The sequence below is a fragment of the Amphiprion ocellaris genome, chromosome 18, assembly GCF_022539595.1.
Source record: "Amphiprion ocellaris isolate individual 3 ecotype Okinawa chromosome 18, ASM2253959v1, whole genome shotgun sequence".
In the NCBI taxonomy this organism is placed as follows: Eukaryota; Metazoa; Chordata; class Actinopteri; family Pomacentridae; genus Amphiprion; species Amphiprion ocellaris.
The window spans coordinates 24932085-24957009 of NC_072783.1; the positions used below are offsets into that span (position 1 = coordinate 24932085).

Below are 24925 nucleotides of genomic sequence, written 5' to 3' on the forward strand. Positions count from 1 at the left end.
AAATATCAGGTTAAAAGCTACAGATTACTGAGCTGGGCCTAGCCACCAGTGTTTCAAGATGCCAACAATACAACTGGTCGAGGAAACTGACAGTTTAATGTTGCTTCATGCCTATTTCCATAGAAATAAATCCTTTTCTGGCTTTTGACATTTGTAATTTAGTGTCGAATTGATTCTGCGAGAGAAAGCAACGTCCTCTCGGCTTCCGTCGATGTCGCGTAAAAGCGCTTGACGTCAGCATAACAACAACCTGTCATGACAGCTCGTATGGGGAAAAAAATAATCGATTAAGATTTGATATCACATTATAGAAATTCAGTTTCACCTTGATGTAAGATTCCCAATAAAAGGTAAGCACTGGAAATCGCGTATGTTAGAAACAAACTGCAACCTGGAGACAGACGGCAGCGGGCTGTGTAGAAAAGAAGCTATCCTAGCATTAGCTTACATCTGCTCTCTGAGGCTCCCTAGCGGGTTAGAGAAAATGTTAAAAAATGGTATTTTCCAGGCCACTGGATAGCTGCAGACTTTACACGACAAAGAGCTATTATTATATGTGTACTATAGTGAGTACAGCTTGATTTAGCAGCTTTGTCCTCTTTCTAGCCACCCGCCCGGCCGGCGTAAACCGACAACATGCTAGCTTAGCTTAGATAGCATAGCATCGATCTCCTGTTTTCTGTTGACCAAAGTTAGCGACATTGTCACTCTGTATCTGTGCCTGCTGCTGCAACAGCTGCACCCCAATCAATAGTTGGAAAAATGATAATTTCTTGATATTATGTGTTTATTACTACCATCTCATACCTGTGGTGTAATGTTACAGTTACAAGCCCGACACTAACGGTGAGGAGTGTGGGTGTATTATATTGGCCGGTTAGCTAGCAGTGCTGCACATTTAGTCAAAGCTGATGTCCGTCATATGAATAGTTAATTCGCCGGCAGTCTAGCCACCTCACTGTATTTTTCAGCTGTGTGCACAGTCAGCGAATGAAACGAATGCCTTTTTGGTGGCATCAAGCACTGCACCGAATTCGCCCAAGACGCGCATTGCAGGTGCATTGCAGTGAATGCACTCCGTGAATGTTCACTTATCCCTGCATGCGCTGTGTCTCTCGTCCAGTGTGTGCGATCCAGGACGGACAGGACATTCTGAAACCTGTCAATTAGCCAGCCGAGACGGGGAACAGGATAGGGAAGCAGGGCGAGGCGGGCCCCGCGGAGCCGGTGGAGAAGATGGCCGGCAGCCCGGAGAAGAGTTCCACCGCACAGGAGCTGAAGGAGCAGGGGAACCGGCTGTTCCTCTGCCGCAAGTACCAGGAGGCTGCTACCTGCTACAGCAAAGCCATTGTGAGACATAACATGATTGTTTGAGTGATGTCTGCTTTACTGAGACAAGATATAGTAGTGTCCATGCCTGTTTCCCTCTGGATGCAATTGTGAATACAAATTATAGCAAAGTGGCATTGTGTTACAGTGCATGTGTACTGTCTGGTATGCCCTGTCTCGCAGAACCGTAATCCATCGGTGGCAGTATACTACACCAACAGGGCTCTCTGCCATGTGAAGCTGCAGCAGCATGACAAGGCTCTGGCAGATTGTAAGCATGCACTGGAGCTGGACAGTCAGTCAGTTAAGGCCCACTTCTTCTTGGGCCAGTGTCACCTGGAGCTGGAGAACTACGACGAGGCCATCGGCAACCTGCAGAAAGGTCAGAGCAAACTCAAAGTGATGGGGAAAATGTTGCAACATCCTGTGGCCATGCATCAAAGCAGATAGTTTATATCTTGCGCAGTCTTTCTCATGTGTTTCCTCATTTATGTTGAAGTTCATGTTTCCTTCTTTATAAACTCTGCCATAGTCCTGTCCCTGCAGTCAGTGGTCTCAGAGCTGAAGTGATGACCCTGGAATCAGCTGTAACTTTCACTGTAATATTCAAAGTAATGAAACTTTTGTTCTTATATAAGCTCTTCTCCTCTGAGGCCCTGTGTGGGCACAGCATAAATTGAAATTGCTTACATGTCGTCTCTGAAACAAGAGTTTTCAGAAGGAAAGAAAGCTTGAAGTCCCCATCCTCTCAGAAATGTGCTTTGGTCATTGTAGCTTCTCTTGAATGTCTGACCTTCACAGCGCAGAATGGTGCAGTTGCCGCTATAAGATTTTTTGAGTTCTTCTCTGTGATGATCTAAAATTGTTGCAGGCATGCACATGCAAGCATCTAAAGAATTTCTTGCAAGGTATAGTAACTAGCTAGCATCTTTAATAAAGGATTTTCATTTTACAGCTTATAACCTGGCAAAAGAACAGAGGCTGAATTTCGGAGATGACATCCCCAGCGCTTTGCGCATTGCCAAGAAAAAACGTTGGAACAGCATTGAGGAGAAGCGCATCAACCAGGAAAACGAGTTACATGCCTATCTGACCAAACTCATACTGGCTGAGAAGGAAAGGTGAGGCTGGGAAACAGAATGCTTATTTATATGGTAATGATGGATTTATGAAATTGTAAATTACTGAAATGAGAAATGGGTGCAATTTTTTTTATTTTGAATGAAGGATTTATTTATGATAACTTTGTGTTTTTGCAGAGAACTAGAAGAATACAAAGAAAAACAGGATGACAATCAAAATGGAGGCGACGCTGCCAAGATTGCATCAAAACATGTACGTTTTTACATTCATTTCTGACTTACTGGATTGAAATTACGGGTTTTTTAAATGCAACTGAAATCTTTATGTGTGAATATTTTGATAACATGGAAATGTGTCCTTCAAAGGACAAGTATCTAATGGACATGGATGAGCTCTTCTCTCAAGTGGACGAGAAGAGAAAAGTGAGTATGAAAATTAGTTGTTACTACTTGCTGATTGTGTAACGCTGTAAGCAGAATTATCCACACATGCATTTGGAAACATCCTCAATAGGTCACAAGTCCATTATGGGCAGACACACAGACAGACACACACATCTCACATTCACCTACGCTAATGCATCTTTGCTGACAGCACGCACCAACCTCACACTGTCTCCTTTAATCGTTGACATAGCAACAACAGAAATAGACTCGCACACAGACTTTCAGATTTGAGTTCAGACGTTGCATATAGATTTCTTTACTGAGTACATTTTGTCTGTTATTCAACCCACATGCTGCCACTAATGCTTGTCTGTCTGATAAAATTACATTAAAACTCAAGCAGCAACTTTTTAAAATTTTTTGGTCCAAGCTGTTCCTATGGTAACTGTGGTTGTTTGTTGTTGCCATAGATAGTTGTTGACTCGTCCGTGGAGGTAATTGGCATGTAATTGTCTGTTAAAATGACACGACACTGTCTACCAGCAGGGTGTTTCTCTTCTGTGTGCATCAGTGGGTGTTCAGTTTAGAGCTGCGTGATCCTCATAAAAGTTAATACAAAAATAGTTTTGACAGTGCGTTGATTATATTCATTTTATGACATTTTATTATTAGCATGGGTGCTTTTATGTAGTATTTAAAACCAGGTAGGTTGATGTGATATCTGTGGGAAAAATCTCAATGTGGATATTAATGCTAAGCTGCAGGTTGCCATTAAACTGCACTAAACCCAGTAAGACCTAGAAAACAAGATTGTTTTGGATGCAGCTAGAGCATATCAATGAATTTCGCATTAGTACATCAGACTGATTCTTGCTGTGGCTGCTTTTTTGTCCTGCCAGAAACGGGAAATCCCAGATTACCTTTGTGGGAAGATCAGTTTTGAGCTGATGAGGGAGCCTTGCATCACACCCAGTGGAATCACTTATGACCGCAAGGACATTGAAGAACACCTACAGGTAACTGCTGCATGCTGACTGTCTCAAAATTATCATTTATTTTGCTTATGACTGCTGATTTAGCAGTGATTTAGCATTTAATTGATGAATCCTGGTCACACGAGCACACAAACCTCAGAAATTGATTACACCAATCAAAATAAGAAGCGTTGTCGTGTTAGGGCAATTAGCAGAAAGCCAAATATTCACAACAAAGAACACGATAACTGCTGCAATTTAGGCAGAAAATGCTGTTTTGAATGCTATTACTTTTAGCTTGCTTTGCATCTGATGAGCCGGTTTGAGTTTCTACCAATATTCAGTGTTCTAGTTTTGTTTTCTGTTATGTTTACATCATCAAGCAAATTTTAAGTGGTGCATTTTTCGCTGTTTCTTAATATAGGTTCATCCATTAAACAAACTTCTTGTATGGAAACAAAGGATGACTATAAAGATTTGACTTTGCATAAAACAACTGAACTGAAACCTAAATATTGAAATTTAAATACCACTTCTTTTATGTGGCCAAATTGGGCAATTTCAACAAATATATTTGGTGGATGTAATTTAGTCACTGTAATTTAGTTTATTAAATGCCCAATTTTCAATATAAAATAAACACTATGAGAAATTGTGCTACGGTATAAGGAAATTTGTGTTTTTTGAACAGTGAAGTATGTAAACATCTTTTAGTAGACCCCAAAATTCCAATGATGCACCTGTAAATGCATCTACTATGGGCTCTTTGATACAGTAGAGATGTGCTTGTACCTAAATATGTCAAATGCTTTTTTCTTGAATATATTGTCTGTAAAATTCAAACACAGATGCTAACTCTAGCATTGAATCTGCTCCCTGTGCAGCGAGTAGGTCATTTCGACCCGGTCACCAGGAGTCCCCTGACCCAGGACCAGCTGATCCCGAACCTGGCTATGAAGGAAGTGATCGATGCCTTTATCCAGGAGAACGGCTGGGTGGAGGACTACTGAAGAGACGCCTCCCATTTCTCCTTCATACCCTCAACACAAAGGACAATACAAGACTATCGAGAACAGATCACCCCTTGCCTGGATAAGTACTTTACACAAGCGGGAAAAGCCACACTATGGACTGCCGAACGGGAGCCACGTATCTCGGTCTGCCTCCTCCCCACATCTTATCTTCGCTGTAAAACTTCCCGCTCCAACTTTTACCGAGGCTCGGTGTTCATGGCCTGCTGCTCCCTTTAAAACTTTTCCCCCTGCTCTTTCTAGACCTTCTCTCTTTCCTCCTCTCTATCATGCTGTTCTCTGCTCTTTCAAACCTCGACTCCTTTCTGTACTCAAACAGGGGCCACGTTCTCAGGTCTCTCTTGCTCCCTCTCACTTTATCTCTGTCTCTCTTTCTCTGAGTGCCACAGTTCTTGGAAAGCATCAGCATTGCACTCCAGTGTTTCACATTTACCACCAATATACACACAAAAAAAAAAAACATCTGCATTTTGGTGGCAGAATCGATTAAGACATTGGCCTTTTGGTTGGCGTTTACTCCAGTATTTTGTAGTCACTTTTTCATTATACGATAGAGCATTTGCCCACTTCTTAATGTACTTTTGTTGAAGTGGTAACTAAAATGCCAAAAACCTGTTCTGAACAAGGGTTGTTTGTATGCAAGTTTTACATGACGATAGCTGAAAAGGGAACCGAGTCCCTTTTCTATCCTCTGGTGGCGCTTCATACATACCCACATGCGTCACCGTAAGATTTTAAGTAGATTGTTAGGTTTTCTCTGCATATCAATCACAACCCATTACAGACAATTGAGATAAGCTGAATGTATGCATTCTTTATAGGTGTAAAATCAACCTGCAGTAATTCATGATGTTGTCTCACAGGACATTGTGAGGTGAAAAGCCTTGAACTGGAGACAGAAAATAAATGGCAATGGATGCTGCATACAAAAAAGGTTTTCACATAGCTGGATATGAATTCTAAATATATAGGATTTGAGATCTGAGAGACTGTTTGGGTTGTTGCTGCCCGGAAGAACGGTCAGTGTAGAAGCAACGATGCGCTCAGACGTTTTGTTTGGCTCGTGCTGTTGGAGTGAAATGGCCGTGGACTCTCGCATCAAAGCATGAAGTGAACTTTCTTCTCCTTAGCAAAAAAAAAAAAGCATCAAGATGGTTGTAATTTTTTTCCTCACCATTTTTGCTGTTCATTTTTATGCACCTTCTCCTCACACTGTCACAGTTATGAAGAAAAATGGTTGCACCAATCATCAGAGTGAAACTAACTTTAGGTTGTTTCCCGTTACGTGGATTTTGAGGTTCACTCGCATCACTGCCCCGACCTCCTTCATAGAAATGCTGGAAGAGCTACGACCATCTTATCTCATCCGTACCTCAGTCCCCAGTTTATTGCGTGCTGGTTCTCTGGCATTCTCTGTAAAACACGTTCATTTCAGTGCTATTAGTTTACAGGTTTTTTCAGCTGAATGTGTCTGTGGTGAATTAGGCCTGTCGGTGGTTCGTGTTGCGGTGCAGGCAGTGTACATAATTTGCTGGTGTATGTCAGATTTTATTTCTTGACAAAATAGGGTTCTTTTTTCTTGAGAAATCCTAGTGCTTGAGAAACTGTATTAAATGTAGATATGTTGATAAAATAAATGCCTGATTCAGTTTTCATTTGTCCCCATTAAACCATGAACTTTGAGGTTGTTTGTTGTGGTGTTTCTGACACTAGATGATCATTAAAGAGATACCAAGTATGAACGCAACTCTGCTGCTTATTAGAAATGCTTTGATGGCAGTTAAATGGTTCCTCACGTGTATATAGTACTACTGATACCACAAATATGTGACTCGAACTCAACAATACATGCTAAGTTGGGAAAGATGATTGTTTTTGTTTACAATCTCAGAAACACAACTCTGGAGTCTAGTTAATTGTAGTTTACATGCAAAATGTCCTGTCAACTGACAGCTGGTTCCACTGTGGTGCAGGTCTTCTCATGTTCACTATTAATTTGCGCAGACATAGTGTTGCATGTGTAAAGGATTTTCCCTCATGCAGAGCTTTTCTAGCACTTAAGTAGTACTCAAACCGCTTCAGTCATTCACACACACTCATACACTAATGACAGTGGGGCCTCCACTTCAGGTTCATTGTCTTTCCAGAGGTACACTTGAGTATGTGGGAAGGGTTGAAGATCGGACCGTCACCTCTGCGATTAGTGGACGACCTGCTAAACTACTTAAAGTGATTAGTTAAAAGTACCATTGATTTCAATGCTTTGTCCTTCAGTCAGTAGTTTATTTTTTACTTGTTAAAAAAAGAACCCTGCTCTGGACACAAACTAGTTGCAGTTCGTAAAAAGACAAAATTGTATTAGGTGACATATTGGTGAATTGAAAAGGAATATCAGCAATATTGATATTATTAAGTGCAATATGTGATTGCACAGCCTCAAGCCTGTGTATCCTTTAATGTAACATCGATTCTCCTCTCGGTAGAATGGGTCTTTGAGGGGGCGACTGCACAGCAATTCACCACTTTCTGCTTACGTACAGTAAACACTGTGAGTCTGTGTCACATTTTTTGATAGAAGGCATTTTCCTTTTATTTCTGACCTTTTGATAAACAAAACTGTGAAATATGTTTGAGTAAACTGAACCTCAACTGACAAAATTCTATTTATTCTTCATTCTTATCATTTAACTTTGATTATTTTCCTTTGCTACTGGCTAAATTCTCTTTCTTCCAGGCAGAAAAACCTGTTTTTTGCAGATGTCTGTTATTTTATCCACTCTGTCATGTCGCTGCTGGAAACTTACTGCCTTTAGATATGAGGTTTGGTTAAAGCCTAATATGCTCACATAATTACAAGTACTTACTCTTAACATGTCAGCAGGAGCTGTGTGTCTCTTCTGACCTTTAAATTAGGTTGGGCCTGAGTCTTACTGGGACCATTACTTCAGTAGAAAATATTTTCAGAAAACTCTTCCCAGTGACTCCAGTCTGCAGTAACCAGGGTCATTGTTTCTGGTAAGACCTCAGTTTTTTAAAAAGTTTGTTTTTCGAGTAGCACAAAGGAATTCAATGCGAAATGGCACCAATGTCAGCAACAAATAACCTTAAACCTTAACATACAAAGTCAAAAATATCTGCATTGTTGCATCCTATTACGGTTGAATGAGGGAATCTTTCACTTTTTTTAATGTGGGTGAACTGTAGTCACTATAAGCAAATACAAAGTGATGTAACGGTTCAGGCAGTTATTCAGTATGATGTAAACACTGTATTTTACTGTGTAGTGATAGTGTGGACACACAGGTGAAATGATGTGTGCTTCAGTCACACAGTGTCACGCAGCCCTCACACACCGAGCCCATTGTCAGAGCATCCGTTACAGAGCTGCTGACGTCATGGCCTGTGCTAGGAGGGAAGAGCACTGGGCACGGCTCAGTGTAGAGTGGGACTGAGTTAGCAACACAGAGGATTAACAAAACAACATCAAAATGGTAAGAAAACCTGTTTCCCCCCTCATTATCATGTAATTCATTCTGTGATGTGTTTTAGCTGTTCAGTGATATATTGTAATGAATTTGGCGTCGCTGTCAGATGATGCCTGATCATGAATGTGTGTTTGCAGAGAGTCAACATGGAGAAGTTTGTTGTGGCTCTTCTTGGTGTCATCGGGTTGACTTGGACTTTCTCCACAGCCACACAAGGTATGGACTCAATTTTTTTTTTTTTTTATAAAAAGGTCATATTATGTGAGTTTAAGCAGAACCTTCTCCAAAAAGGTGTATTTAAACCTCAACATCAGTATTTATTATCAATGACATCCTTCAACCTTTATGACCCCTAATAAATAATGAGCCCATGACATGTTCTTTTTGTAATTTAGCATTTTCCTCGTGTGAAAAAACTTCCAGATTACTAATATTGTTTGGTTTTGATAAGATATGATAACAAAGAACGTCATTAGTCCTGAAGGAAAATCTTTGGCCAGATTGCTCGGGAAAAAAATGCCATAACATGAGAATAAATACAGTGTTGAAAAGAAAAACATTAAGATACAGGTATGAAACATTACTGAAAAAAAAAGCTTAACTAAAACCAGAATATAAAAGTAAGAAGTCATACTAGCAATGATACTGAGGTAGTAAATTAATGCTGAAGTTTCCAGTGCCAAAGGTTTCAGTAGGATTCCAGTCTGTGGAAGGAGATGGACACACAGGGACTTCCCAGGAATTATTCCTAAACCAAACTTTTATTAACTTGGATGTACATTTGGAACCAGCTGAAAAGTCCAGTAATTTAATACAATTCTTTAAAGACCTAGTATTGTAAAAAGATGCCAACAATACAGACTGTCCTCCAGCCAGGCTGTTGGGATGGTGTTTCTCTGACCATACAGGCCTTGTCTGTCCTTGTGACTGATTGGACCGCTGCCCATTCCTGTGCTCCAATCAAGCTGCAGCAATCATCACATCTAATTTTAAAAATGCAGCTAGCCTGTTATTCTTGGTGATCGTGATTATGTGTCAGCAGCTCGCCTTTGTTCCTCTTGTTGTCCTTTTGTGTTCTTTGTAATTCTGTCGTCTCCCTGCGTCTGCTAGCTGATGGTTAGTAGCAACTCAAAGCTTTGATTTGTGTAATGAGGCACTTGTGTAACTGCTTGGAGACTGACTCAGGCTTCACGTAGGCTTTAAGTGTTAGGAGCTCTTCTGTTTGCTACACGAGGAGCAAGAGTACTGCTTGTACTTCAGTTTGAGTAGGAAGTTTTTCGCAGTTTGACTAGCAAGTTGGAACATTGCTATTCCCTTTGTGATTTTCTTTCATTGTTTGATTTAGCAACACCCACAGTTATGTATTTTTAGGATGCTGCAGTGATGATGATCTCTTGGCTTTTTGTCTAAAACTTTAAAGATTTGTTTGTAGTGTGAGCACACAGGTTCGAGTGTAGTCACACCTGCCTGTGACCAGGTTGTAATGTAGTAAGACAGATGGGGGGAAAAAAGCAAATGTGTACAAAGAGCTTTGCAGCAGATGAGGACAACTGGTGCCTGTTGCTTTTACAATTATTCACATTAAGTTTAACATTTCTGAAGACCATGCTGACTTGTCTTTTGTCAGACAAGTTTGTGTCGGTTAGAATGTCTAAATATTTAAAAGAAATAAAATATTGCTTTTCTAACCAACAAACACCAATTCACATAAATTAAAAAAAATAATTCTACCACCAAACAAGTGAAATGGACGACAATTGGAGAAAAAACTGCAGTATCTGGACACTGATTACTGCTTTCAAACACTTAAACTTGTGTATGATGCTGCTAATTGTGTCTTGGAACTTGGTGTGTCTTTAAATTTTCTTTTCTTTTTGGTGCACTGAAATCATGTGAGACAGATCCTTTATCTTGTTATATTTGCTTCGCATCATAATGTATGTGGGATTTCTATCTGTAGGCCAACCACAATTGAAGTTCACCGTTGTTATGAAGCTTAATTGTGTTTCACAGCCTTAAATACTAATAGGTGATTAAAAATAGCAGTATTCGATAGGGGTTTGAATACTTTGCCGTGACAAACTATGAATTTTTATAATTTTTCCTTACAATTTTATGCTGTCTACTGCACAGTGGCTCAGTGCTTAGCATCGTCGCTTTGCAGCTAGAAGATCCCCGGTTCGTGTCCCGACCTGGGCTTGGGGTGTTTCTGCATGGAATTTGCATGTTCTCCCTGTGCATGTGTGGGTTTTCTCAGGGTACTCTGGCTTCCTCCTACAGTCCAAAGACATGCTGAGGTTAATTGGTGATTCTAAGTTGTCTTAGAAGCCTGAGTCGCCTCCATTTTGTCAGACGACTGAGACTTTTTGGAGTCTGCAGAGAAATCATGTTCATCTTTTACTGTGAAATCATTGAATCTATACTTAAGGTCGGAATCACCTGCTGGTTTGGGGCTCTCACAGTCAAGTTGAAAACAGATTCATGACATGGTGAAGATGGCGAGTAAGATCACGGGTACTCCTATTCCACTTATGCCACAAATCTTATTTATGCAGGCCACCATCAGGCAAGCAAACAGTATTCTTGCTGATCCATCACATGTCCTGTTCACAGAGTACAAGCTGTTGAATTCAGGCAGTAGGTACAGAGTCCCGCTGTGCAGGCTCAACCATTTTAAAAAGTCTTTTATGCCCCTCTCAGTCAGGCACATTAATGACCAGTTAGGTGTAGCTACCAAAGGGAGGTAATTGGGTGTTGTGTGACACGTATGTATGGCGGTATGTGTATATTTTAATTTTGTTCTTATATTATTTTAACTTATTTTCACTTGTTTTTTATATGTCATGTATTTTTATGTGTTTTCTAGTAGCATGTGTTCTGTTTTATTGTGTTGCAGTGCAGCTTGATTTTACCTTGTCTAAGACAAATTTCTCCCACGGGAGACAATAAAGTAAACTTGAACTTGAACGTCCTAAGGTGTCAATGTGAGCACGATTGTTTGTGTCTATGTGTAGTCCTGGGATAGACTGGTGACCTGTCCAGGGTGTCCCCTGTCTTCACCCTAAGTCAGCTGAGTGTATAGATAATGGATGGATGGACTGCATGCTGTTCACACTGATTTGTTGTTGTTTTTTTAATTCTAGTAGGTCTGGCTGACAAAGTCCTGGTGTTCCCTTATGAGACGGACTTCAGTTTCGTGGCCTTGACCCCGCAGAAGGAGATGTCTCTGAAGGCCTTCACCCTCTGCATGCGTGTTGCCACAGAGCTGCCGGAGGAGCGACAGATCATCCTGTTCGCCTACCGCACGGCCGACTACGACGAACTCAACGTGTGGCGTGAAAGGGATGGACGCGTCTCCTTCTACATGAGCGGTGACGGCGCCTTCTTCCACCTGCCTCCCATCACCACCTTCCGCAGCAGCCTCTGCCTCACCTGGGAGTCTCGCACCGGCCTCGCTGCCTTCTGGGTGGAAGGGAAACGCAGCACCTACCAGGTCTACAAACCCGGTCACACCATCCGTCCAAAAGGCACCATCATCCTGGGGCAAGACCCGGACAAACACCTGGGAGGGTTGGAGGCCGTGCAGAGCTTTGTAGGGGAGGTGACTGATCTGAATATGTGGGACTTTGTGCTCTCCAGGAGCATGATTCAGGCCTGGCACTACGGACACAAGGTCCCCAAGGGAAATATCTTCGACTGGGCCACTATTGAGTACGCGCTGAACGGGAACGTGATGGTGGTGGATGATGACTGACTGGATGAGACGTCCAGTGCAGAGAGGGATCAGGCTTTAGAGGTCAGTGTTGGACTGATATGTGTATTTGTCTTTCTTAGATTCAGTGTTGTTTTATGTTATGACCACTCAGCTCTTTTTCCATGAAGTTCACAAGTTTCTGTTTGTTATGCTGCATGAAGAAACTCTGGATTCGCCAGTATTGGTGCCGAAAGAAGTTACTCAAGCAAAAGTACCAATACCAGTTACTAATACAAGGTAAAAGTGCAGCACAAAAATTCCTACTTAAGTATAAATGTTTAGGTATTTGCATCAAATTAATTTAATAAGTTGTTATCAACTTATAAATGTCTGAAACGTAAGCCGGACTACATAATGCTTTCTGTAAGATGTCAGAAGCCAAAAGTTTTGGAAGCCACTGGTTTAATCTTCAACAATATGTTGTGTTCTAAAAGTTATATTATTCACTGTGTAAAATCTGCATCTTGGAGGTAATTAAAGCTGTCAGATAAATATAGAAGAGTAGAAAGTACAATATTTCCCTTCGAAATGTAGTGGAGTGGAATTAAAAGTAGCATAAAAATACTGAAGTAAAGTGCAATTCTCTCAAAATTCCACTTAGGTACAGTACCAGAGTAGATGTTATTTTCAATTCAGTGGCAACAAAAGCCAATATGCCATTTAAACCTTTTGTCAAGTGGTATCTCAGTGTTGTGTTTCATATTAATCCTCTTAGTATTTTCCTTTACTTGGTGTGAGGCCTCACAGGTGAAAATCAAGCACAGAAGCTGTTGTGCCAGATGTATCCATGGGGTGGCACTCTGCACTCGTCCATATCACACAGTCACTTACCTCAAACTAAACATTTTCATAAATGTAGCCACTAATGTGATTTGGCATTTATTAGAATTTCAAGAAAATAATTAATTGCCGCATTTCAGACTAATTTAAATTTGTTCACCCTAAATGTATTTACATATGGTGAGAATTAAGTAGATAAAAAAGTCAAATAACTAAGACATCAGCTTATATTACCATGACATTAGAATGTATATAAGATCAAATTTCAACAGCCATGAATAATATGAAGCTTAAGTTTAAAACTGCAAGTGAGAAAGTTATTTACAAGTAAAAACTGATTTCAGTAAAACATTATCTATCAAAAATTCTACATTTATTTGTCAAAATTAAACGTACTATAACAAAAACTTGCTATTATGCATGCAGTGAGTACACGTTCTTTTACAGAATTTTATTGATAGTTAACTTGTGAAGGAGTTATTAAAACAGCATAAAGGGGGCTTTTACAGACTTTTATCTGCACTGAGAGACAAACAGCAATTATCATGTTTAAAATCCAGCGCCTTAATGTTGCCTTTGGTTAGTGAACTCACTCATGAATTTTCCATGTTGCAACTGATGTAAGAGTGCTTTTGGGTCTGAAATAATATCTTGCCATGTGCATAACTAATAATGTTTGTAATTAAAGAGAATATTTCATCTTTGAACTCTTTTCATAATTGTATTCTTTTTCACAATTGTATATATGACTCCAAAATGGGAGCTATGACATTTACTTTGTTGCTTTTTGTTCAGGAATTCACACTGTTTCACCTGTTTAGAAAGACATTACATTTCTATATAGGAAATAAATGTAGAGAAATGCTCCTCTTCTATGTAGGAATCAACACAAAGTTCTGCAGTTCTCTGTGTTTCACTGAAAAGGGATCTTCCATTGTCATTTTCTTGTGCTCAAGTTGTAAAATGGGAATTTTTGAACTTGAGAAGCTTTAACTTAAAAGAAGCCTCTTGAGTAGAGTTTAAAAATGGACATTTTACCACCAAAGCAAAGGTTAATGGCACTGACACTGTGCTTTGTCTTCATATTTAATCGTGTTCTTCAACAAACCAAGGCAAACAAACACATATGATACACATTACTTGCAGAAATCAAGTCATATGGAGAAGCTTCACTAACAAAGGCCCCTCAGAATAAGCTCAGGGTCAGATCTTCTCCATCCAAGTGTAACGCAGTAACCCTGAGTTCCAGATCATCGTGTCTGTTCGTCTCCATGGCTCCCTGCACTCGGCCTCCCCTCCTGCACCACCATGACCTCCTTGCAGAGACGAGGGAGAAGTTTACGGCGTGCATCCCGCGCAGGCTTCCTTCAGGGTGGGAAAGTGCTGCGTTCCGAGTGTGTGTTTATTCTGACCAAATCACCCGTCGGCTCTCTCGCAGCAGCTAAATAAGGAGAAGGCTGGGCCAATGAGTTCTGACTGCGGGTCAGCAGCCAAATGTTCCACCTTCTTGGATGTTGCAATGCATCAATCGCAGTGCCCACTCACTGTGTGGTAACACCTTTGTGGACCATCTGCCCAAGCCTGGCTTCTCAGCCCTCTGGTACGCACACACACACTCACACTGTCTCTCTCACACACACACACACACACACACACACACAGACACACACACATATAGAGCCTGTTATTTCCTTCTTTTTGCATCTCTGCCCAAGAGGGGTACTAATCAACCCCACTGCTCCAAGGAACAGTACAGGAGGTCATTCCTCCCACTGCAATAAGACTTTTCAGTCCGTCTGGCAGCTCACACAAGGACTTAATCACTCTGCCTGCTGATAAAACCACTTTACATACTGGACACTTTACATTCTAAACATCATTCATTACATCTGTAAACTCATCTGCACCTTCCTATGTCATTTGCACATCCAAGCACATTCTCTTCATTAGCACATTTCTGTATCACTCTTGTATATTCTGTTGATTTTTTTCTGTATTATATTTTCTATATTTTTTTTATCTTGTTTTATGGTATTTTATTTTACCTTCACTTCCCTTGTGTTGTCTTATTGCTTACCCCTTTATTGAATATCCATGCTGCTGTAGCAACTTAATTTCCCTCCATAGATGAATAAAGTCATCTAAATCTAAAATCTAAAGATGCAACAAATTCCACCTATAAAGATTTTACTTTAGTTAGTCCTTATAGGTTTCAGGTTTCAGTTAAAAAGACTAGAAAGCTGCTTTATCTTCATCATATATGACCTTACAACGTTTTGTCGCCTCTAAATAGTGGACAACATATTTGTCTTTTAAAATAATCATGATATTTGACTCTTTTTTTGACAGATGAGATGGAGTTAGGATAGATGGGGACATCTATTTTGGGACCACACACTCCCATTTCTACACCAAAGGCCTTTTAAATACTTAACATAAGGACAAAATCAGTGGCCTCCTCACAGAATGGATAATTATTCCCTGTGTCCCTGTGTTGCATGTATTATCCAACTGAGCAAACAGTTGCAGGGCTCCTTGTCCTGCTTGCGGACAAGACTGCCAGCGCAGGCCCATGAGATCTGCATATTGGCCCATGGTGGTGTAAGCTGTCTGAGGCGAGGCGCTTGCTGCTGACTGTATGTTCATGCGTGTGGAGCTGGTGAAAATGTTTTCCACGCGAGAGGAGATAGACGGCAAGAGGGAGCCCCGCGTGAGGCGGCGAGGGGAGACAGAAGGAGGGCCGTTCTGGATTCCTTCGAGCAACTCCAAATAGATTTCCAGGCAAAACATATTTGCATACGCAAGACAGTGCTACGAGCTATCCGAGTGAGCTGTGGCATGTGTGCATTGAACAGATGGATAATTTTTTTAGAGCTTTCTTGCAGAAATTTCAGCCCATTAAATTGAGATCCTGGGCATTATTCAGCCTGCTTTTATTCATAAGGCTCACAAAGGCAGCATCAGGATCAAGTCGCTCTTGTTTATCAGATTTAGTTCATGATGAAGATCTAAAACGTTGGAGAAAATCTACATATTTTGAGCATTCATTTGGAAATTTTATGCATTAACAAAGACACTGACTTTAAAAAAAAGGAGCACTTTTGCAAAGACTTTACTGAGGTACAAAAAAGCAGAAATTCATTCTTAAAAGTTAACCTGCCAAAAGATTGCAACATAGCTGAACTTATTGAACAGCTCCAGCAGTCTTGATATTGCTTTTTTTTTTTAACTTTTAAAACATCTTGTGGCACTAAAATAAACTCAATTCCATTAATCTTTTCTTAGCAAATGATCACCAGGAGTCCTATGTGGTTGGTGAAGGGTCCGTGTATATTTTGGCAGTTGGATGTTCCGTTCTGAAGCGGGTATTGAAAAACAAAAAACGAGTGGTTATTTGACTTTCGTTTTAAAATACAAAGATTAAAATTGAAATACAATGCGTTTTTCCTTTTCGTGATCAAAAAGGGATATACGAAATTATAAAAATGCTTTGATTTTAATTTTATATTTAGAATAACAAAAAAATTTAATCAGTAAGAGACAAAAACGAAAAAAGGTCAGTTTTTTCATTTTCTGAGACCGGAAGTGGTCATCAGCAAGTGTGGAGCCAAACGACAACAAGATTCTCAGAGGGCGGAGCCAGAGAGCAGTGATTGGTCAGACCATAGATAATATAGAAGACAGCGCGCTAGCGGATCTAGTCTTCTCTGTATGGTAGCATCTCTGGCTGCTGTTGACCTTGTTTTTGGAGTAAAACACGGTAAGAAGATAAATACTTCTAATCAGTAGCGCTGTTTTGTTGTATGTTAAGTCAGCGACTTGTGAAGAGTTGTGTTTTGCCGTGTTTGAGCAGTTGGTCCGGACGCGTTAGCTAGCTAAGCGGCTAAGTTAGCTAGCGGGCTAATGAACACAGGTGGCTAACTTACCGCTGAACACCTGTGTTAGTTGCTGCTCCGTCATTATTAGAATGACCTTCTCAATCTGTATTTCTCTGCTGTGTATTTTAGCTTTTTAAAAAAGTTATTTTACTTTAAGGTTAACTGAAACCTGTTCAGCTGCACCGAAGTTTAACATTCAGCTGGTTTGAATTAAACCCCGCTTAACTTAACGTTACACATTCCCTCTCTGAATCTCCATAATTTCATTAAATTCCTTCTCTCTTCCACTGCTCAAGTTCAGTCCAGTGTATAAAGCGACATTAATAGTGAATAAACTAACAACCAACCATTGTATTTATTTGTTTATTATTGCATGTATTTGTAGTAAAACATGAGATGAAACATCCTACTTTTGGATCTAGAACTGCACAAGCCGTTCATTTTCAGTCACCTGATGAGTTAAACTCCCCTTTTTATGTGAGGTTGAAGCAAAAAGTCTGAGTTAACAAAGAAAGTTGTTTCTAATTTGTGATACCTGTTATCTCTGACTGAGGCTTTAGTTTTTGTTGAGCTGATTTACACGTAGAAACTTTGTTCAGGAAGATTTCTCAGTAGCTCAGAGGACAGGATGCTTTTTACACAACCTTGTAAGAGAATGTCTGTCAATGCTTTCAGCAGAATTTAGAAACACAACACTTCCTAAACAGATATTTTGAGACTGTGAGGTTGAACATTTGAGAGTCTATCAGTGTGTTTGTTTGTGGTCTTTCTGTTTCTAGGTGGAAGCTGAATTAGTGAGGATGACTCCTGCTCCTGTCATCTCTAAGCTCCTTACACATCTTTACCTGCACATGAGGAAATTCACTCCTGTAGAATGCAGGTATGTTTGTCATTATTATACAGAGTCAGCCAAAATAATGCTTACACACATCAGGAAAAGAAAAACTTGCATAAATATTTCAATACCAAATTTATTCAGACATCACGAGATTAATAAAGTTATCTTTGGCCTCTACAATTACAAGAGGTGGTCAAAGTGGTGGCCACTGGCTTCCAGACATTTCTGTTGTGTTGTAGACGTCACTTGTTGATGCTCCATTCATGAGGGTAGCGCCATCTGTTGGGAAAACATCGTACAACAGGACACAGAGTTATCGTGATTTGATCAAACTTAGAAAGAGGTATCTATATGTATAGAAGTACTTATACAAATGAAATATTTATAAAAGTTTTTATTTTCCTGATGTGTGTATACATTATTTTGGCTGACTCTGACTCTGTGAACTTAATGAGAACAAAACTGTCATTTAATTGTTGCTCTGAAAGCTTGTTTAGTGAAAACCGGCTGGTGTTCTGCTTTGAAACAAACTGCTGTTGAGGTCTGTGTTTTTAGGTTTAACTCCACAGTTTCTGAATGAACTGATAGTTTGTTTTTTTTCCTGATCAATGTGGATGTTATAATTGATGGTAACATTTACTGATCATATAATCAGCATGACAATATAACAGTATAACATTCTGACCACCTGACTAATACTGTGTTGGTCCCTTTATGCTGCTAAAACTCCTCTGACCCAGTGGTTCATCAGAACCTCTGGGGATGTCCTGTGGATTCTGTGGATCCTGTGGGTTGCAGGGTGGGTCCTACCTAGACCAGGCTGATCCTGGACCATCCCACAGATGCTCAATCAGATCTGGATGTGGGGAGTGTGGAACCCAGGTGAACAGCTTAGCTCTGTCGTGTTCCTCGGACCACTCATGAGCAGTTTTAATTTGTCCTGCTGAGGGTGGCAGCTGGCATCAAGGACTGCTGTTGCCATGGAGACTAGGGGGTTGTTTGTCCTGCAGTGTTTAGGTGGTGGTACATGTCAAACATCCACATGAACATCAAGGTTTCCCAGCAGAACGTTACATTAGAACAAGATGATGGATGTTGTTCTCTTCAGCTGTCAGTGGTCAGAATGTTGTGGCTGATCGGTGGATCTGTCTGCCTTTACTCTGACATCCAGAGTTATACAAAAGTGTAGTATGTGTGCAGTGCAGAAGAGATTTACTCTACTGTATGCAGTTTTAGTGGTCCCATCAGAGAAAATCATATCCATACACAGATTTTTATTAATTCCAGGGCTGGTTCATTAAAGGTTCTAATAACTACATCAGATAATTCTTTATCACAGTTGGAATTTTGCAGACAGATGGTTGAGAAGGTTTGCAGTTCTTGTTTTAGCAAAATATGTTATATAGAAGATCTTTATTATCACTGTACTTGAAATTATCTGCAAACCAGCAAAGTGCATCAGTCTGAGGTATCTAAAAATAAAGAAAAATGCTTCTAAAGCCAATAATAAACAGAATATTTTGAGTGAATATTCTAAAAAGGAAAGAAAAGCTCCATTCTCACTCCTCTCAGGATAAACTGTCATTAAAATTGACTTTAAATTTAGCTTCAACATGAGATAAAAACATTTACTTTCATTACTGATGTCAAGTTTTAATAAAGTTTATGCTACTTTTATAAAATGATGAAAGTGAATAAATTGTATTTCTGTCATCTGTTTGATTTCTGTTTTTTCTTCTGTCATCCAGATGTTCAGAGGGAGATGATGCCACATCTGGTCCAGCTGATGGAAGGTCTTGAAGTTCTCTGACTGGCCTGGACTGAAGATGGTCCTCTCATTGGATTTAAGGTTCAGATGCTCAGTAACAAACTCCACCAATGTGCCAACAGGGAAGCTTTAGGTTTATTAAATGTTGCTATGAAGGTATCGCTGTTTTTCTTTGTGAATGCAATGTGCTCCAACTGAAACTTGAATTAGAACTTAGAAGTAAATCCTTCCATCTGAAAGGATCTAGTTGTATTAATAACCTCATAACATTCTAATTTTTATTCCAGTCTTGGTTGGAAATAGAATCTCTGTATTGATTCAGGTAAAAACTGAACTTCACAGCATGTTGGAGCAGAACAACCAGATGAAAACTGTGATGGTGTTGGATTGTCAGACCGTAATGTTGCAGCTCAAAGCAGCTTTTCTAGCTCAGTTCATTCTGACATTCAGCTATGAATCAACACAGCAGATGGTGATCCATGCTGTGGAAGTCTCACATCTCCTGATTTAATGGAGCTGCTTTGCACTTTTTACAGTTTATTCACCAACACTTTATTTAATAAAAGTCCCATCTAGTTTTTATGAGGAATGTGATGTTTTAATTTCTCTGTGAATAACTGCAGTCTAATGTAACAGCTGGAGTTGTAACATCTGTCCTGATATTGATCATGAAGTATTGATCAGAATACTGATGGTCAGCAGTCATCCCTGAAGTTTTACATTGAAATCTTTACTTGTGTTGTGAACTTTGGTAAGAAGCAGAAACTTCAGCGTTGCCATGGATACATGAGTGTTAAATTCTGTCCATGTTTCCATTTTGGGAAATTCAGTCCAGCAGATGAGTTTGTTTTTACTGCCAGCTACCATTCAGTCTGAGATATTAAGAATAAATAAATGGGCATAATGTGGAAATGAACAGATTTTATTTTTATTTATTCCTACAGGTGATGCAGTTAAAGTTCCAGAATGTGGAGGAATTTAGTCTCACAATCACAGACAACAAATATTATCTGAAAGTTGGGTTATTGTTGTTTATCAGCAGAATACAAAAAGATTCATGTTAGAAATATTCCAGTTAATACTCTAGAATATCATGATTTATGTAACTTTACCTCAGTATTATAAATGTTCAGGTTAAGATTGTGCAGTGATATTTATTATGTAAGTTTAGCTGATTAAAGTTTATGACTCTGCACTACAATGTTATTTATTTAAATTTACATCATTATTATATTTAGGGTCAGACCCTACAGTATTGAGATTAAGAGATCAAATATTCTATAAAATGTAAATACACTGAACTCATTTGGATATATTTAAGTGAGACTCTACAATATTATTCGACACAAATCTGTAAATCAAAATTTTAATCATTTTTACGCCAAACATTTACTGGACTGATTTAAACATTAAAATCACTCCTTTCTAATCCTCTGCTGTACGTTCAAACCTGAGGCCTGAAATAGAAACACACAAGTATCTGATTGAAGGAACTTCTGCAGAGTCCTGGTTCCAGAACATGATGATAGAATTATAGACAAACTTTAACAAAAGCTGCCTGAGAGTTTACAGGTTTTTATGTTAGATTTCCTCAGTAATTTAATGAGAGTTATCAGCAAAAATCAAGTTATCATTTGATGAACTTCATTTCCTAAATCATCCAGAATTGGAGCTCATATCTTTGGCAGCTGTAAAGTTTCTGCTCCTTCAAAGTTCATAACACAATGAATTAATTCCTAAAACACTCTCAATGCTGGAGAGTGTTTGATGCTGAAGCAGCGACCAGTTTTTCTGTTTCTTCTCTGGAGATGCACAATGAGGGACGTCTGCAGAGACTGAGAAAGAGTCTCACCACATCCTGACATGAGGAAAAAGACTTTATTGAAGACTACAATGAGAAAAACTATCAGACAGCAGACAGCTGCATTCAAGGTGAGCTCTGAACATTTGATCTGGAACAGGAATTCAATCATGGCAGCATGAGCTTCATTTCAGTCTGTAGCTGCTGAATTCATGGATGAATCATCTGGCACTAGAGAGGAAGACTATCAAACATCCACGTCAGCTGATGGAGGTCCAAGAGTCTCACCCAACAAACAACCTACAGAGGAAGACCTCAAATCTGATTGGACGGCCTCCTATTCAGCCACGTGTGAACAAATGCCTCTAAGTTGATTTGTTTTCTAAAATAAATCTAGTTTGAGTCCTAATCTATGTCTGTTTGTTTGCTTCTTTACACCACTGTTAACAGTTTAGGCTGTTAGATTGTTCCAGATAAGACAAGTACAAGATTCTTCAGAGCCGTTCTACCACGAGCCTGACAGGAAGAACTCCAACAGCTACTGAATGTTCCTGTGGTTCCCTCAAGGCTACAGGAGGAGCCCTACGAGGACGAGCTGGTCCACCTGATGGAGGCCAGTCGCTGCCGTTCAAAGCCAACACCGACTACGTGGACTTCTACTGGACCACACGGAGGCCTTCAAACCGGACCAACAAGTTCACCGACTCCCCGACTCGTGGGTCTGAGGATGCCGCCGAGCCTCGGCCCAGCCAGCCTCCTGTCTGTGGGTGTTTGAGTGCTGAGAGGTTTGTGGATGCATGTGAACATTCTGTGTTGAAACAGTAGCTTTGGACTCACTAACGCTGGTAAAAACCAAGAGCTCCTTTATTTGTGACTTCCACTAAAAAAACTGATGAAAATAAGTTTGCCAGGGTTCTGACTGATGACAGATTATTAAATAATAAAAATAACAGTTTAAGTATTCCTTTAAACAATCCTTTTAGGTCTGCATTTCCTTTACACTTCTTGGTATATGTACAAGTATTTTGGGTGGAATATACCATTAAGCCCAATGTTCAAGGGTTCTTCTGGGAATATACCATTAAACCAACCTTTTAGGTAAATGTTCCAGGATGTTGGGTAGAATATACCATCAGATCAACCTTTTAGGTCTACATTGGAAGATTTTAGAGTAGAATATTACTCCAAACCATCCTTTAGGTCTATATTTAAGGTGGAATACTCCTTTACACCAAGATTTTTTTGGTCTACATTGAAGGATTTCAGGTGGAATATTCCTTTGAACTTTTTAAATTTATGTTCAAAGATGTTGGATGGAGTATACCATCAGACCAACCTCCAAGGTCTACAGTACTGAATTTTAGGTGGAATATACCATTAAACTCACCTTTTAGGTCTACATTGAAGGATTTTTTCTAAACCACCCTTTCGGGTCTATATTTGAGGATTTTGGATGGAATACTCGGTTAAACCAACATTTTAGGTGCATGTCCAAGGATTTTTGGTTGAATGTTCCTTTAAGGTGGATGTTTGAGGACCTTGTAGATGGAAAACTTCCTGAAACCAACCTTTTAGGTCAACATTCAAAGATTTAAGATGGAATATTCCTTTAAAGTTTAAACCAACCTAAATTTCATGTTTTGATCATTATCAAGTGAGAAACCTCAATCCAGACTCCTCATAATGACGTTTGAGATTTATGCTGCTGTTATTTGTTTAGTCCAGACTAAATGACAGAAGTCCACAACTGTAATTTTATTTCAGGACTCGGTTATTAAATGTCAAAACAATCCATGTGACTCTAAACTCAACAGCTTTACAAACTCTAAGATTAAACTCTCCACAAGGATCTACATGAGAGCTTTAATTATTCTTCATCTACTTCCTGAAAAGTTTGGTCAATAAAAAAGACAAAAACTAATATTTTCAGCTGAAGTAAAGACAGACTTTGTGATGTTTCTGCTCACATGTTGTGTTGTTGTAAACTTACTCTTTCAAATAAATATCCTCCTAACCCCCTGGAAACCAGCGTTTGTCCTGTTTTTGTGTTGCTCCTCGGCGACCCCAGACAGCCGGGTCCTAATGTTTTTTGAGCAACACACCATACTATGACGTTTTTACAATGATGGTTCTACTATGGAACTAGTTTGACATGTTCAGGTGTTCTTTGTGTGGAAACTCAGAGATTTCAGGGATCAGATGGTGGTTTTCAACTTTCTTTGTTAACTTTCTGCTTCAACTTTAAATTAAATTTCCTTGACTAACCCAGCCCTCTGGACTTCCAGTAAGCTGTGTTCCTATTGGCTGTCCAGGTGGCTGCTTGGTGTTATCAGGAACACCTGAGCAGGTCAGTGTTATCAGGAACACCTGAGCAGCTCAGTGTCTTCCTGCTTTATTTAGCTGCAGACAAACATTTCCTCCGCTTCTCTTCGCAATTGAACCGGGTTTGGCTCCATTGCTTTAGTTTGTTCTTTAGGCGTTGGCTTGCAGCTTCCAGCAGTAAAATTGTCTTTAATGTGTTTCTTGGTGTGTTTTAGGGCTTTGTACCGGATAGTTGTCTTGGTAAAGTGGTTCTTTAGCCACAGTTAGCACATGGTGCTAATGTGTGCAGTGATTAGTGGATTTGGTGCAGCTGAGTTGTGTCTTTATCTTGGCTGTAGTGAGTCTTCAGAGGTTTTTGGTCAGACACATTCTGTATTCTTGTTTGTGGACCAGCGTTGGTTGTCCGGAAGGTAAGAGTTCCTGTCCTGATTCTCTGTTCTCAGAGGTTCTCTGATAGCCTGCAGGAGACTTTAGTGTTTGGGTTGTACTAGTTTGGTTTTTGTATGGTTTCATTAGGACGACTATCTTGAGGCCCCTCCATGTGGTTTAGTGAGGTTTTCTGCAACAGTTCTACAAAGCAACCTGCAGCAGAAGAGACTTTGAGAGTTTTTAGGAAGTTCTGGAGAGCAGACTTTAGAGCAGCAGAAACATTTGTCAGCAGTTTGAGCAGGAGAAGGTGAGCTTCAGAGTAGAAATGAGAAGGAAACCTTCTTGACTCGTGTGGTGAGGTCCTGTACCAAGAGTTTGAGCAGGTTGTGAAGAGTCTGTAGTTCTTTGGTCTGAAAGCACAAGAAGAGTCGACTCATTAAAGGAGAAAACAGGAGATATTGTTGGTTCTTCTGTCGCTCTGCAGTTTCCAGTTTCCTTAGACTGAATATCAAGTTTCTATTTTAAATGATTTCCCATGTGAGCCCAAGAAGACTTCAATAAACTCCCTCCATCCCCTGGACACAAGAGATTTTATTACCATGTTAAATCTTTTTTTTTTTTTTTTTCAAATATGTTTTTGAGTTTTAATCCTAGTTTTAGCAGTTTTTTTTCTCTTTGCTTGTTTAGTTTTGTCGTCTGTGTGAAAGGTGCTAAACAAATAAAGTTGAATTGATAAACTGAATAATTGACTAACTAATGATTGTGACAACAGAAGTATTTTCATTGTGATTTAAGGGTTTGTTTCATTTTTAAGGTTGGGGTTAAAATATTGACAGGAAAAAAAGATTAAAGAAATAATCTACATTAAAAAAGCAATTAAATCAAAGGAAAAAACATTTAATACAATAAAACATTTAAAAAGAAAATTAAACATTAAATATAATTAAATTATATTAAACAGACAAAATATTTAATTAGATAATTTAACAGAAGATACAAAACGTAATTATGACAAACAAGTTTTCTTAAACAAAAATATTAAACATTAAATATGAAATATTTTAGATAATGAAACATTTAAAACATACAATTAAACAAGAAGAATATTAAACATTTAAAAAATACAA

The 24925-nt window shown here is 39.4% G+C and overlaps 2 protein-coding genes and 2 long non-coding RNA genes across 4 annotated transcripts in view; 3 read left to right on the top strand and 1 right to left on the bottom strand.

The window, feature by feature from the left end:
- The first annotated feature begins 213 nt into the window (after positions 1-213).
- stub1 (STIP1 homology and U-Box containing protein 1) lies at positions 214-6486 on the top strand. The gene is made up of 8 exons (XM_023291745.3): positions 214-350; positions 1124-1350; positions 1513-1711; positions 2285-2450; positions 2589-2664; positions 2778-2834; positions 3698-3814; positions 4657-6486. The coding sequence occupies exons 2-8, from the start codon at positions 1237-1239 to the stop codon at positions 4780-4782; spliced, it is 855 nt and encodes a 284-aa protein (XP_023147513.1). The 5' UTR covers positions 214-350; positions 1124-1236; the 3' UTR covers positions 4783-6486.
- A 1648-nt stretch (positions 6487-8134) lies between these two features.
- LOC111582879 (C-reactive protein-like) lies at positions 8135-13529 on the top strand. The gene is made up of 3 exons (XM_023291747.3): positions 8135-8294; positions 8426-8504; positions 11432-13529. The coding sequence occupies exons 1-3, from the start codon at positions 8292-8294 to the stop codon at positions 12040-12042; spliced, it is 693 nt and encodes a 230-aa protein (XP_023147515.2). The 5' UTR covers positions 8135-8291; the 3' UTR covers positions 12043-13529.
- Positions 13530-16388: 2859 nt separating this feature from the next.
- On the top strand, positions 16389-21516 carry LOC129347377 (uncharacterized). Its single transcript, XR_008599454.1, has 3 exons — positions 16389-16582; positions 17480-17580; positions 19287-21516. It is a non-coding gene; the product is annotated as an uncharacterized LOC129347377 (long non-coding RNA).
- Positions 21510-24925, bottom strand: part of LOC118469556 (uncharacterized) — a 50659-nt gene continuing 47243 nt past the window's right edge. The window contains exon 4 of the long non-coding RNA XR_008599455.1: positions 21510-24208. This is a non-coding gene — a long non-coding RNA (uncharacterized LOC118469556). The remainder of the gene's footprint in view (positions 24209-24925) is intronic.